A 16,554-nucleotide genomic window follows, 5' to 3' on the forward strand; every position below is an offset into this window, starting at 1 on the left:
GTGAAAACTAGTGAGCGTGAATGTGCTTGTGTCTGACATTAGTTATACATTCCATCCAGGTGGATCCCTGCCTTGCAGACAATGCTGCAGCTTTTTTTAGAATATTTGTGTTTTGGAGGATAAATGCATGAAAGAATGGGGAGGCACACCAAGTTAACAGTTAAATATGCTTTTGTAAATGTTCACCTCACAGTTCAAATCAACAATGAGCATCCATTATTACTTAAATATCTTAAATATACTGTGACGCATATGGGAGTATGCTACTCCATCTAGTACTGTAATTGCTTAGTAAATTAACATTAAAGATTTTAGATACAGTAATCTACCTGTAGACATAAAAGACAGGCATTTTAATAGTGTACATATACTAATTACATATAAGAAGTTACCTGTTATCTTGCACTTGTTTAAGTTTTTGCTGCAGATTCCTTATTTTACTTTTCTTTTCATTCAAAACCAAAACAAAACGAGTGTATAAATCCTGCTCCAGGGTCTCTTTCACTTGCACATATTTTTCCATCCTAGAAATCAAAATAAAGTTAGGATTTATTTATATAATAAAAATGACCACTACTGCACCATTTAAAACATGGAATTATAATATTGTTAGGCAAGAATCGAAAGTTGTCATGATTAAGTGTAAGAAAAAAGAAATAATGCTCTGCAATCATTTAAAAACAAAGACTGCACAAACTCATTAGTTCATCTGCCATACTTTGATATGAAAAAAATTGGAAATTGGAGAAGAGAATATTTAAAAATAAAAGGATATTGTTACATGCCTGCTAGTTAGGGGCTGCTGCTAGGCTTTTCTCAACTGAAATACATATCATACTCCTCCCTAATTAATGTGAACGTATAATGGAAGAATGTGTATCTATATTTAAGAAATGAAAAAGAAAAAAAAATGTCATGGAACTATCAAGCCTGGTGTAAGAGTGTTATACAGTATGTAAAATAATGGTCATATACACCTTATGCTTTTTGAGCCTTTCTTTGCCAAATTTGTTTCTTATAGTGATGTAAATTCACCTCATTCACACTTTTTATTAGATTACTGGACTAAAACCATGTTTTGTACTTCTCTGTCAACAAAGATACAGTACGGTTAGGGGTATTAGCGATGAGAGAATTAAGACAAAACTGATGGCCATTATGAAAAATGCTACACCTACTCTCTACTAAACATGAATTACTTTCAGCCAACACATTATTTAGCAGAAGTGTGTCAAGAAAAGCTAATAAGGCATGTTTCTACCTACGTCAATATCTCATACCTCACTATGACTATTGTCTTATCAGAATTGAGTGGATAGGACTGGCGAGCTTTGTTGGGCTGAATGGCCTGCTCTCATCCAGATTGTTCTAGCCATCTCAGGAGCTTTATGTATTTTGGTATATCTCTGTGTGTATTTTTAGGGGAACTGTTCTTGTTTGTTTGTTATAATATCCTTTGAGTTTCTGTAAAAAGCTAAATTTCCCACATCATGGACAAATAAAGTACTTTCCATTCATCCATGTATCCATCCATCCAGTCAATGCCATCTATATACATACTGCTATATTAAATTGTTCTCTGTAATGTCTTTTGGCTATACATTTGCAATTAAGACTATTTTTAAATGAATATTTTTACTTATAACTGTATGTTGAACTGAAAACAAAGTTTTACCACTACTGAATATGGAACAACTGTACAACAACCATTGACTAATGCTGCTTGGATGTTACTTTTACTTTCTGCAATTGTGCATTCTGAGTGGAATTTGCATGTTCTCCTTGTATTCCGCTCACAAGCCAAAGGCTTCAGTCCTGGAGGGACCACCAGTTCTTTACATGCCATATTATCCAACAGCAAGCACAATCAAACTTCACAAATAAGGATTTTCCAATCAATATAAATACATTTTGTTGTCCTATGATTGGCTTCCTCTCTGTCGTTAGTCAGAATCTGGCATGTGCTGTTGTTGCCTGCATAGATACAATCCAAATAACTCCAGGAAAACTTTGATGAAGAATATAAAGTATGAATGAGGTATTTATTGATGATTATTATACACTATAAGATATGGAAGAAGATGATCCGCTGTGGCAACCCCTAACGGGAACAGCCGAAAAAAGAAGACGATTATACACTAAATTTAAAAAAAAAAATTGGGAATTACACATGACTCACTGGGCGGCATGGTGGCACAGTGGGTAGCGCTGCTGCCTCGCAGTTGGGAGACCTGGGGACCTGGTTTCGCTTCCCGGGTCCCTGTGTTCGGATTCAGTGGGTTGGAAAATGGATGGATGGACATGACTCACTATAAGATTGGCATTAATTAGTGTTGCTGTTTCAGAGCTCAAAGGCCATCATTTGAAGTTAAATACTCCTGTTTCCTTACTACAACCATATTGTGTTTTTTAGCTGATGACATGAAACAAATGAGTGTAGGTAAATACCTGGGTGAGCCTTGTAATAGAGCAGTGTTGCCAGGACAACCTCAGGATTTGTGACCCACATTTAATTAAATGGCATTCATAATGGATAGATTGAGCAACACACCGCATTTAAATGTAGTTAAAAGCTTTTTAAATGGTAGAGATAACAGATGGAGTTACAGTAGGTTTGAAATAAATAGCATATGATTTTAACAAATTTACAGCAAATTAATTTTCAATAATCCTAAAATATTTGGATATTCATATTTATTAGGTTAAAATGAGGTTATGCTATTTAATTTCACAAACTTTTCAGGTTCTTTAATCTTCCCTGGCAATCACTGAATCAAACGTTTTACTTCTTGCTTTCCTTGTTATGGTTTGTTCTGCCTCTGCCTTCAATTTTGTATGTCTTCTTGACAATTTGATGTTTAATGTGCATAGCCTAATTTTATAGTTGGGGCAAGAACAGCTCATTCCAGCTGGACATACTTATTTATGCACTAGTTTAACAGGTCCAGGTTTGCAAATTTATTAAGAACCATTTTCAGTTTAAACATCATGTACCGGTCATTGTCTATGTGTAGTTTAAACATTCTCCTTGTGTTGTTGTGGGTTGTTCATCAGACACTGAAAAACTTTGTTTTTTCTTATTGATTGGGTTAATTGGTGACTCCAAACAAGCCTACTTTGAAGGAGTATGCCCTAGGACAGAGTTGCACTTTGTTCCAGGGTTACTTTTTGCCTTGTATTCAGATATCCTGCAACCCTGGAAAGTGGGCTGCAGTAATGAATGAATGAGCAGTAAGATCTGGTACACAAATAAAAGAAAGCTAACTAGTTATTCTTGTAGGGAAAACTTTGGGGTTGTTCAGAGGAATGGAACCTCTGGCACTCCAACCACTTTGTAAAAAAAAAAAAAAAAAACACCTCACCTCCAATCCATTCAAACTAGTGTGGTGCTGAGTTGTCACTGCTGCATAGCTGCATTTGGGTCATAAATTGGGGTCCTGAGGTGATTCGTTGTGTGGTGGGTGCATGCTCTCAACCTCTCTCTCTCTATTTGTCTCTCTGATATTAGCATTCCTAAGATGTTCAATATCCTTACATTTTTGTTGACTTTCTTTAAAAATTGATATTTATTATAATGTTGAGCTCTAAATATTCTAAGTTAAAAAGTTTAAATTAAGTTAACAGGCAAGCACAGCAATAGTACAGAAAACATAAAGAGACACAGGGCTACTCAGTGGAAAATGGCTTAAGTTAAATTAATGCAGAATTCAAAAAACAGTTCAGACAAAACAGAACAAAACATGGTATTTTGCTTTTCATTTAAAATAAAAAATTCTGCTAGAATGTGACTTGCTTATAAACATCTTTACAAATTTTCACATCTACAACCAGATCAAACAGATATTTGCAGTTTCCCTCCAGACGAACATGGATTCTCTTTTTGGAATGTGCATGAGCAGCTCTCAAACAGATTGTCATAACTCGGAAACAATTAAGTTAAATTAAAAAAGAAAATCTTAAAATTCTAATTTACATAAATTATTTATGTTTTTTTTTAAACTAAGCGCAGAAATGCAACAAAAGCAAAGAATGAGGAACCACACACTAGAGCTCTGTACTTTTATGTTGTGTACTTTTTTCAAATGTACTGAATACTCCCAGCATGAGATTTGCTTGTTCTTTCCATGTCTATGTGGGTTTCCTCCAGATGCATGTTTTCTGACACAGTCTATAGACATACAGCTACGAACGATTGTGGATGCTGAATTGGCCCATGCTTGTGTTCACCCAGTACTAGGCTACCACCCTGTCCAATAATTATTCCTGACATGCACCCATTGCTTGCTAGGATAGGCTCCAGCTTCATATAAAATATGCTCTGGATAAGTGTGTTTACAAAATGGATGTATGACTGGGTATTACCAGTAATGTTATGTATTAATGATAATTGATGAACATCTTCCAACAAAATTTAAATTAGTTCAGCTTGCTTTGCTTTTTTCTGTTTGGTTTGGTAATTCTAGGAAACAAAACTGGACATAAATAACCTTAAAGCTTTGGAATAAAATAGAAGACTAGTCTGAAAAAGGAAGAAAATAAAAAAATCAACTTTAACCTGAGCCATGCTGCTTAATATTAGCCAATACACAGTATAAAAATTACATGAAGGTTGGTCAATTACTTATTAATATTTTTTTTAAAGTATTGTGAACTTGTGGTGCAGTAAGTGCTGCTCCCTCATAGATCAAGCGTTCTGGTTTCAGATCCTATGACCAGCCACTATCTCTGTGGTGCCTGGGTGTTTTCCATTGGGTACTTTGGTTTTCTCCTCATATCCCAAAGATATAGATTATTGGTTTATAGGGTCATCATCGTCATATGTACAGGGTTCAGTGAAATTCTTTCTTGCATGTGCTAGCCAACATGCAACTTTTCACCACTCTTCGCCACAAGCAAACAAGCTAAGTGTAAAATTAATATTTACAATATGCTGTGATTTTGTTTTTGTAACTATATGCATTAGGTTAATTGGAGTTTCCAAATTTGCTCATGTAGGTATGTGTATGTGTGAATTACTGGACCTGGCACTGCCAGTCCATCTAGTTGGCTCCTAGCTTGTACCTGATGCAACCAGGATAAACCTCTTGACCCTGAATTAGATTTAAAGAGTTTGTTAAAGAGTTATAGTCCATTAAACTGTAAGACAAGCATGATGCGTAAATGACTGAAAAAAGATAGCATGAACAAAAAACAGTGTACGTTATAAAGCTGAACAGATGCCGTCTGCAACCTCCAGTGCAGAGCATCTGAACCATCATGGGCATGAATACCTGGAAATCTCTTGTGGTCTTCATTTAACAAGGTCTGGTCTAGATGTCTGGCCCCAGGGCCAATGCTGTTTTCAAAAGTAATTCTTACTGTATCTAGCCAGTATTTCCAACTTTCTGCATAAGCAATGTCTACTTTCCTACCAGAGAACTTAAATTCCATGATTTAAGAGCTAAATTCCACTGCCAAAGTCTAGTATGCCTGAATTCATGCCACTCTTTCCTGTACCTACATAACAGCTCTATGCTGGTTTTTCAAACTGTGTTTGACTAAGCACACCAAGCAACTAAGTGCTCACTAGCAAAAAACACTTTTAGGATTTTCTTTTGAAGTGGGCCTGAATATGCCTTCTCTGAGTGAAATTCCCTTCCATTTAATTTGAATTACAGCATAAGGGTTACTTACGGTTTTTTTTCCCTTTGTCTGGTCCCTCCCTTTAAATCAATTTGCTGTAGGTATCCCTATCAGGGACTATATCTTTAGGCATTGCAACTCTAAACATAACTACCATGACAATCCTAGGAGGGTACAGCCTAGTAAAAGTTTACTTTTTTAACCAATTTTGTGGTTCACTATTCCTTCATTTTTTATTTATTTTAACAAAGTAGATGTTTTGGTTTGTTTGATTTTTTTTAATGTTAAAACATTTAACACTAACCAGCAGTGCATGAGGCATGGTTCCTAACTACTTAGCAGTGTTTACGGTCAAATTCAGTTCATTTATATTGCTGGATCTTTGTATGAAACATTGCATTTTTCTGACCTTTTAATATTGGATTTTTTTTTCAGCTCTAAACAAACAGATGTGTTTTACTTACTTAACCTTGTGTTTATCTGGTAACTGTTTGTGGGAAGCACAAATGTACACAAATATAAGAGATACCATCCACAGTTCACACCTGTAAAATGGGTCTCGACAGCACATCAGGATCAGCCAATTTTAATCAACATTGTGAATCTTGACTTCAAAAAGATACAAGGAAATACATTTGTCAGAAAAAAAATAATGTGACTCAGTGTTATTAGGTGCTATTATTAGGAATTATCATTATTCCATAAGAAGTGTATACATTCAAAGGCATTGTACATTTAAATTTTAAAATTTCAGTGCCATACACTACACAGCACTTTGCTACATTTAGCTCACAAAATCAAAACCTTGTTTAGGATTTTTAAAAGCTTCCTTTTTTAAATGCCTATCTTTCTAGTAAAGTCATTTTTACTTTTCTCTTTGATTGAGTCCTGAGATAATATGTTTTACTGAAAACACACACTCATATTTAACAGGCCGATAGCTCCAGACGGCTTTTAGGTTTCACATCTAAACAAATGAAAATACAAATTGGGCTTACAGCCTACTGACCAATTTTATATGGTTAACAGGCTCTACTTACTCTTTGGCAATGTATTCTTGTTCCTCTTCCAGTCTCTTGTTTTCTCTGAGCAGGTGTGCATTCCTGGCCTTCAGTTCTGTGCAATGGTCAAGCCCATAGTTAATCAGCTCTTTAATGACATCAAGGGGCTTTGTGACCTTATGTAGCTCAACAGATCCAAGTTTAAACTAAATTGGGGAAAGAAAGGTTATAATGAAACACCTGAATGGGTCTCCCAGATTTCAAAACCACTTATCACAATATACAGCACTGCCTTAATGCATAAGTTATCTTTTGCTAGCAAAAATAATTCAGTTGAACATTTATCTAAAAATGTTCCACACACTGCGGACAACACAAAGCCATTTATCATGCATGACCATACTGTAAAACCCAAACATGAGATTCTTTTGTAATGAATCTGAAACTATACAAATATTTGACTACAGTTAGACCTATCAAATGTCCTTGGTTTTCTGTACCAGTGGCAAAGCAGTGTCTACAAAATACCTCAGAAAATTCCATAATAAAAACGGAATACAAATTTACCAATTTACTAATCAAGCACACTTAATATAAATATATTTTCTGGTTTAATAAATACAAATCCATAAACATATAGAAAATGCTTGTGTTGATGTAAAATTACACTACACAACAAAGATTTTGTTTTTGAACACTGTTGGGTGTTTCAGAGAAATCATCAGTTTTGTCATGATTTTTTCTTATATTTGTATCCAAACATTTTCACTCACGTAAGTGACTTATCAAAAACGGTTTGTGCAGCCTGGGCATGTCCAGGCATGGAATCAGGCCAGGTTGGAAGCTGTTCAGTGGAAGTTGACATACTGGGCAGGTCTGAACAAGCTTGACACTGTCTCAGCATGCTATAAAGATGGCTTGCATACACCGATCCTGCTCATTTGGTTAATATAGATAGTTAGCTATATCTGTGGCAAATATATACACTTGCGCCTCAGAGACATTAGATGACTGCTCTTGTGAAGAAAGCTTATCATCTGTATTTCGGCTGCAAAATTGGTGATCAAGACAAGGAATGGGCGCCTCACATTTACTGTGCGACATGTGCTGTCAATCTGAGAGCCTGGCTCAGAGGCACTCGAAAGACAATGTCGTTTGCTGTTCCGATGATATGGCGAGAACAGAAAGACCATGTAAAGGACTCTTACTTCTGTTTGACTAAGGTGTCTGGTTTCTCTGCCAAAAACAAGAAGTCAATTGAATATCCTAATCTGCCTTCAGCAATGAGACCAGTGCCACATGACGACAGTCTTCCAATTCTGAAACCACCAGAGGACTGGACCTTAGACAAACCAGGTGAAGAAACTGCAATGCAGGGTACTGACAGTGACATTGACCCAGTTTTTGAACCGTGCTCATCAGGCGATCCACATCTGATAACAGAGACCGAATTGAACGATTGGGATGAATGCCCAAAAAAATGCAAAAAAGAACAATAATTATCTATTTGCAAATTCTGATAATAAGGAAAGTAAGCAACGACTAAACGAAGAAGAATGATCTGCAACATCTATCGCAACACTACATTACTAATGCGTATCTAAAAGTCAAAGCTAATCGTCTCCTCTTTATTAAATCTAATCAAGCAAAACTTAGAACGGAACATATGCAAGGTCTCACTGATCACGTTCAAAATTCAAATATTAATAGTTCAGACAAATTCAAAATAGATAAAGCAGTAATATTACCATCATCATATCAAGGTAGTCCAAGAGCGTTGCAACAGTTATATCATGATGCAATGGCAATATTCGAACTATCGGTTGGCCAGATTTATTTATTACAATGACATGCAATCCACAATGGCCAGAAATACGCAGATTCTTGAGAACAATGCCACTGGCTACATCGGCTCTGGATATTCCCACTTTCGTAAGTAGATTGTTTTATCAGAAAGTCTCTGTTATTGAATGAACTCGAAACAGTGTTCGGTCAAATCAGAGCACACATTTACATGATCGAATTTCAAAAAAGGGGTTTGCCTCACATGCATTTATTGGTTACTCTGCAAAATAAATTATTAACTGCTGATGATGCAGATCGCTTTGTCTGTACTGAAATTCCAAACAGAGAAACCTATCTTGAATTATGGTGCAAAGTCATTAAACACATGTCTCACTGACCTCATTTAAAAGATTCAGTATGTTGGGACTCAAAAGAAAAAAAGTGTTTAAAGAAATTTCTAAAAGTGTTTGTTCAAACAACAGATATGACTAAGGCTGGCTCTCCTGATAATTGCCGAAGACATAATTGTCACGAACAACACACTTATCACGGAAAGAAAGATGGTAAAATTGTGATGCTCGATAATTCAATGATTGTACAGTATAACCCGTATTTGCTCAAATGATTTGATTGTTATATTAATGTCGAGTATTGTGCATCGGTTATGAGTATTAAGTACATCTACAAGTACATTCATAAAGGGCACAATAGAGTATGCATAATGTTATCCAAAGAACAGTCTCAGGATGAAGTTCAAGCATATTTAGATACTCGGTACATCAGTGCAATGGAAACCAGGTGGCATTTAATGGAATTGCCAATGCATGGTCAAAGTCATTCTGTTGAATTATTACCTATTCATTTACCAGGTTAGAATATGATTCAATTTAAAGAGGGCGAAGAAGCAGAAGCTTTAGAGGTAGTGAAAAATAGAAATACAAAATTATTGGCTTATTTTGAACTTAATAAAACAGACATAAATGCAAAAGCATATACATACTGTATGTGCAAATTCCTCAACATTACACGTGTCAGAAACAAAAAAGAGTGTGGCATCCAAGAAAAGTTAATTGCAAAAGTGTTGCTCGATTAAATATTGTATCACCAAAAGATATCGAACGGTTTCATTTAAAATTGTTGTTACGTAAATCGAAAGGGGCAACGTCATATAAAGATGTTCAAACTATAGATGGAACTACGTACGGTACTTTTCAAGAAGCTACACGAGCAGCTGGGTTATGTAAATCGGACGACTATACTGTATGTTTGAAATGATGTCTGATGCCACTTCTGTAATGATGCATGACAAATTAAGACACTTCTTCGTGTACTTAATTATGATGGGTGAAGTTGATGCTTTACAATTATGGGAAGCGTTCAAAGGACCATTATCCGAAAAGTCGAATGAACAAACGGCTCTTTCGATCATCAAAGAAATGTTAGAAGCAGAAGATTTAATGATGCAGCAATTTGGACTTCCACAAGAAATTAACGAATCAGAGGTAAAGAAAGAGATAACAGCAGATGAAAATTTAACAGTGGAAGACCATAAAAAATGAAACCAGAAAAGTTAATTTCAAATATTGTTTTTACTGAAGTTATAAAATAAAAGTGAACATAATGCATATGTAACAATCCCCATGAAAAAAAAAAACAATCTCTTTAAATTGTATTTCCGGAAAAACAAACCCGCGGGTTGGGGAGCAAAGCGAGCATGGGGCAAAGCCCCCTAGTGTTTATAAACGTCAAGTAACAATTGGTGAACCACAAAGATGTAGTCTTTTTTTAAGCAGCCATGTACATATAATGGTGGCTCTTCATGCACTTCTTTATTTTGTTTCTTCTTGACGGCTCCCTCTTTGGCCATCTCTTATGTTGCCTTTCACTTTGGCAGCTCCCACCTCATTTTAGCCATGGTAGGTTTGGCTTTTTGCCAGGTACCTTCTTTGCCATGTAAAGTGTTATGCAAATACTGTCAAGGGTGACATTTCTCCATTTTATTTTCCTAGAAAAGGCAAAGCAAATCACATCACCACAGTCTCAGGTCATTCTTCAGTATTTGAGTGGAATGTTTCTTGAAATAGGGAATACTGTTTAGCATATATTTGCCACTTCTGTGTTAACACTACTGTACCCTCAAACAGAATCAGAATTCCCTTTATTGGCCAGGCACACTAATGTGTACTAAGAATTTGTCTTGATAATATTGGTGCAACATAAAAGGACAAGATAAAATATAATATGATGCAGCATACAAGTGTAATACAAAAAAATAAAGATAGTAGGATTAAAATGTCCAGGCAGTCTAGTGTGCAGGTATACATCGATACTGAGCAGAAGCTCAGACCTGATTAGTAAGAATAACAGCACGTGAAAAAACCTGTTTAGGTGACAGGTTGTTTTAGCTTTCACTGCACAAAGATGTTTGCCGGAGGGAAGTTTTTGGAATAGGTGATACACTGAGTGAGTCAGATTAGCAATGATCTTTGTGGCTCCATCTGTAAGAAAATCCAATGGCAGATTGAAGTGGGCCTGTCGAACTGGGTGAGTTTTGTATCTAGGAGGTCTGGGATGATTGTACTGAAAGCAGAGCTAAAGTCCACAAACAAGATCATCATATATGCCCCTGGCTTATTAAAGTGTTGGGTAAATAAAACTCAGACGTAAATTCACTACATTATCCACAGACCGGTTGGCTCTGTATGAAAACTGAAATGGGTTAAGAAAGTCTTTGTAGCAATCTGAAAGTAATTCAGAATAAGGCATTCAAAGGTCTTAATTACTACAGAAGTTAAAGCTAGTGGTCTGTGATCATTTAGGCCTGTTTTTTTGCTACCGGAAGGTCTTGAAGCAGACAGAAACAGTGCAGAGATTGGTTGAAAATGTCTGCAAATGCTGCAGACAACAGGTCTGCATAGTGCCTAAGTGTGGAAGAGGAAATAAGGTCTAGTCCTACAGCTTTTTAAATATTTTGCTTATTGAATAAGATGTTGATTACAGGAGGGGAAAGCTGAGAAGAAGAGAACTGCACAGTAGTAACAGTGAGACCATTAGACAGATTTATGTTCCATTGTTTTTCAAAGCGACCATAAAACTGATTTAACTGATTAGCCAGACTGGGATCAGCAGAACTGTCTGATGTTTGTTTCTTGTAGTTAGTTACCTGTTTAAGGCCTCTTCAGACTGATGTAGTGTCATTTGCAGACAATTGTTCCTGCAGCTTATCTGAGTACTTTCTTTTCACACCATTGATCCCTTTTTCCAAGATATACTTGGCTTTCCTGTATTCCTCACAATTGCCAGATCTAAAAGCACATGCTTTGTCCTGGCAGTCATCTGAGCTCTGGGATGTACTAAGGCTTATCATTGCTAAACCTCACAATTGTTTTTGTTGGAATGCAGACACCTTTACAAAAATATAAAATACTAAGTTACACCATCAGTGTATTTGTGTTCGATGGAAATGTCAGTTTTGAAGGCACTCCAGTCTGTACAATCAAAGCAGTCCTGAAACTCCTTTATTGCCTTGCTAGTCCACTTTCTAACTACTGTTTTTACAGACTTTACAGTCTTCAGATTTTGTTTGTAACCAGGAATAAGGTGAATCACAGAATGGTCAGATTTAGCATAGGAGAAGGCATGACCAACATCCTTAATAGCTGAATAGCACTGACCTAGAATATTTCCATCGCTGGTAGGGCATTTTATTTGCTGTTGATATTTAGGAATGACCTGGTTAAAATGGACATGGTTAAAATCACCCAAAATAATGATCTGCAAGTCTGGGTTGTGTTTTTCAATCGCAGTGATTACATTAGCGAGTCGCCACTGCACTTTGTGAGCATTATTGCGAGGGCAAATGTAAACACTGGGTAGAATTACTGAGGAAAACTTGTGTGGTAAATAAAATGGCTTATGGTTTTTAATAAGCAATTCTAAGTCAGGACAGCATGATTTAAAAAAAGCCGTCACATCGTGCAGTGATTGCTGTAGTCCTTGCCAGCTCTTCTGCCTCTAGTCCTCCTCTGTAGGGCTACCTATTTAGCTACATGAGCACCCATGATCAACAAAGCTGTACAATCCACAAATGTAGTTATAATACCTAGAGTCACATCAAGTGACACACTGTAACCAATATTCAAAAGTTCATCTCATGTATATGTTATATGACTTTGCATGGTGACAAGAATTTAACAAAAAAAACAAAGACAGAGAACCAAACTACCATGGCTGCCATCCTAGATCCTTGATTACTAAGTATCTAAGAGTCAATTGAATTAGAAGACAGAATTCAAATCTGGTGACTATGAGGCTCAGAAAATGCTGAATAAAAAGCTAAGTGAAGGAATGGAAAATTACAAACAAAAAATAGAAAACAAACTCACACAGAATACCATGAAAGATGTTTGGAATGGACTAGACATAATCACTGGACTCAAGAAATCCAGGAGTCAGGTGCTAGAAAAGAATGTAGACAAGATTAACAACCCTGGCCCATTTTTTAACTGATCTTCCCTCCTTTATTAACACATTTAGATACACTTTTGAGTCTAAGAAGCACAGTGAATGGGCTGCTTTCCAGCATTATACTCCACCCAATGATTGCTCCAGCCAATCACTTCTCTAAGTGGAAATTGATGTAGGCTTTGTAGTTTTTACTCCAAGTTGTGTGAAAATATCATTTGTAGCAGTTAAGGCATGTGTCCACCTCTTGAACCCTCAGGTACCACTCCAAACACCAGGTGAAAGTACAAGACTTCTTTTTTGTACTATAATTACGTGCACAAAGCACCCTCCACTCCACACTACTCATATAAATCAACACCAATTACAATACTCTTTCCTCCTCGCCCAGACACTTCGCCACCCTACCTCCCAGCTCAGCTCAGTGTACTGGGCTTTCCCAGAGTCCTTTTATACACCCTGACCCGGAGGTGTTCCTGCCCAACAGTCCACAGTTCCTTATTCCTTCCGGGTCAGAGTAAACAGTCTTTATCTTCACCCCGGAAGCACGTCGTTTCTTCCTGTCCCGGGATTATGACGCACTTCCGGATTATAGGGCATATAGGAGTCCATGGGCCTCCCGACAGCGACTCCCAGTGGTCCCCAGGGTATCCAGCAGGGCTGTGTACAAAAACTACATAGTCCATGAGGCCCTGCTGGAACTCGGGGCACGTCCATGCTGTTGGGAGAGCTCCTCCTGGCGGCCTGGGAGTGAGGGCTGGAATAGGAAGCCGGCAATCCACCACACATTATACCATTTTAGTTCTGTTTATATAGGGTTTCTACCTAAGTAAAACCATAAGCCATGAAGTTAGACTGGTTTGGGGGATACTTTAATTTATTACATTCTGTTTTGAATATTTTACATAAACTGTTTTGTAAGTTTTGTACCACCAGACAGTGACAACATGGTGTGTGTTAATCAAAAAAGTTTTATTGTACTCATTATACTGAACTATATTTTTCATCAAACCGTTGTACTTTTGAACCACAAACATCACTGATCTTATGCATGTCATTGCCAAATTCACAATACCAATCAACAGACAGCATTAAAAACTTTGGTAACACTGTAGTTTAGGTACTGCAAAAATGCATCTATTACTCATTTACTATTATGTAACAAGACCTTAACAGACACTTATTTGGGTCGTCACTGATGCTTTTAAAGTGTTGCTAAGTATTTCTTCATTTCTGCAATGTGACCTACTAACAAAATTTCATTTTGGAGTGGTCTGAGGTGGCTTAACTGAGATGCATTTCTCTTGATGATACATATATAATATAAGACCTGCAATTTTACAATCATGTCAATATGCCACACTGCACAGAGACGAATAACCTATTGATTGATATTTTATAAGTGTGATGAAGACTAAAAGGGAATTTTGTTACATAACTGTATATGAGTATCAGAGCTATTTTTGCAGTGTCTGTATAGTGTTACCAACACATTCTGTGCCATGTTGTGTGGCCACCAATAAAAATACTGATGAAATTAATTAAAAATGGCAGATTACATGATAGTGCTAAGCCACAAGGAAACAGAATGAAACACTACAAATCAACTGTCAGTTTTTTGTAGTACACCGCAAGATAGCCTTGATAAGAATATGTTAGGAGGAGAATAACTGAGGAGAGAATTTTTGAGTAAGTGAAGGTAATTAGTAAGCTGTCTTATTGGTAGTTATTTATTCAAGACCATAATATGATGAGGTAGCTGAAGGAGGTAATTAGGAGCAACTATACATTTGAATTATCATTATAGTATCACCAAATACCACTGCTGGTGCCTTGTCCTATAATACAAAGCCCTACACATGCTCTTTGTATATATAATTGCCCCCTGCTGCAGATGCTTCCCAAGGTCCATGAGTAAAGTAACAGGAGTGCAGACAGCTTTTCAAGTGTATCTATGATTATTACCATGCTTAGTAAAACACTACAATTGATAATAATCACTGAAAAAATGTCATACAATCTAGTTTATCTGCAGAATAAAGAGAACAACTGACACTTGTGCAGCAACAATGAGGAATAACAATAACAGCAACAGGAGAAGTAATTTTAAGGTAAAAAGATATGCAAATGTGGCCAAGCTAGAGGAGAGGGTCAGTGATATACTTGGGTACCAGTGTTAAGTGTCATCAATCTTGTTTTATGCATGGTATTTTAGAGTTAAAACAAACAAAATGGACATTTGCACTGCAGTTATTCAGGAAACATTAAGGAATGACAGAAGTATGACATGCATATAGAAAAATTAAGAACACAATGCTCACTGGAGTGGATTTTTTTTTTTTTTGCTTTTACATGTCTCATGTTGTTGCATGATGCCATTGATACATTGGCCAAATATTCCACAAAAATGTTAAAGAAGTTTTACCTTCACGTTTCCTTTACAAGCAATGGTGTGCCAACTAAACCAGCTTTGTGTTGCATGTACTACTATTCCTTCTCCTCTGTTGTCAACTGAGCACTATAACTTGCATAAATATTATGATGAAACATATTACTGTTTGATTAAAGTGTCTGCTGCTGCAATAACAGACCTAAATCTTTTGTGATGTGTACAAGCTTTGCCTCTTGATTTGTTTTGTCCATTCCTCTTGGCAGATTTGTCCCAGCCCATGCAAACTTCTAGGTCCATGATTTTTGACAGCTATTTCTGAATATTGCTATGGACTGTCCATGGGTTTGAAATCAGGACATTCACTCACCTATCCACAGATACTGACTTAATGAGGTCATTGTTCTAATGAAAAATGAACCTTACAGTATTTTAAGATTAATTTTTTAGCTAACTGAAACAAAATGTCTTCCAATATTTTCCATGATAACAGGAGTATTTCCCAAATGCTCAAAACTGTTTAAAATTGAACATTCTGAATATTTTTGTTCTTGCCATCCTCCCATACAGGTTAGTGCTCAACCGAGCTCTTTATATTTAACAGATGGTTATTTGCTCCATTTTGTGCAAAAGGCAAAGTAAAATGTTTTAAAGACTGGGTACTACAAACAGAAACTAAAACTGTTGTATCGTTACTTGGTTTAATCAGTAGTGCACATGTTGTCCACAAATCTAAACATGTGTCATTTGCATTAATTATGAACTGCAACCTGCACACATGTATCATGCTCATATAACAGAAAAAAGTCAAGTGATGTACACTGTAAACACATTTCAGATAAAAACACAATTCCACTATCATACTGTGTAAAGTTTCATACCATTTTTTTTTAAATACATCATATAGAATGTTTTTGTTTTCATACTGGCTTGCCATATGACATAATATTGAGTATTATATTAACTACAGCTTCTCTTAGCATCAGAATTTTAACACTCCGTAAGTACAAAACAATTGTTTCCATGAATTAAATGCTGTGATTATGTTAAAGCCTGTCTAGCTTATGTCAAGTAGGATAAAATATTTTGATAGTTGCTGCTGAGGTTGTGATTTTCTATACTGTTTGTTGAATTTTTTTAAGCTAACATTACTTGTATGCAGGGTTAGTTATAGCCTTGGTCCCAAAACCATAATGTTGTTTATGAAAGCTTGATAACACATTTATGGATAAATAATATGTATGCAGAAAAACAAAACATAAAACTTTCATGACAGTAGAATTTTTTCAGGTT

General features: G+C 36.3%; 1 protein-coding gene across 1 annotated transcript in view; it reads right to left on the bottom strand.

Moving 5' to 3' along the window:
* Positions 1-16,554, bottom strand: part of xrcc4 (X-ray repair complementing defective repair in Chinese hamster cells 4) — a 457,198-nt gene that overhangs the window by 283,340 nt on the left and 157,304 nt on the right. The window contains exons 4-5 of the mRNA XM_051929627.1: positions 6,663-6,829; positions 393-524 (exon numbers count right to left, since the gene is read on the bottom strand). Coding sequence (XP_051785587.1) covers positions 393-524; positions 6,663-6,829 — 299 coding nt within the window. The remainder of the gene's footprint in view (positions 1-392; positions 525-6,662; positions 6,830-16,554) is intronic.

The sequence above is a fragment of the Erpetoichthys calabaricus genome, chromosome 7 (assembly GCF_900747795.2).
Source record: "Erpetoichthys calabaricus chromosome 7, fErpCal1.3, whole genome shotgun sequence".
NCBI classification, from domain to species: domain Eukaryota; kingdom Metazoa; phylum Chordata; class Cladistia; order Polypteriformes; family Polypteridae; genus Erpetoichthys; species Erpetoichthys calabaricus.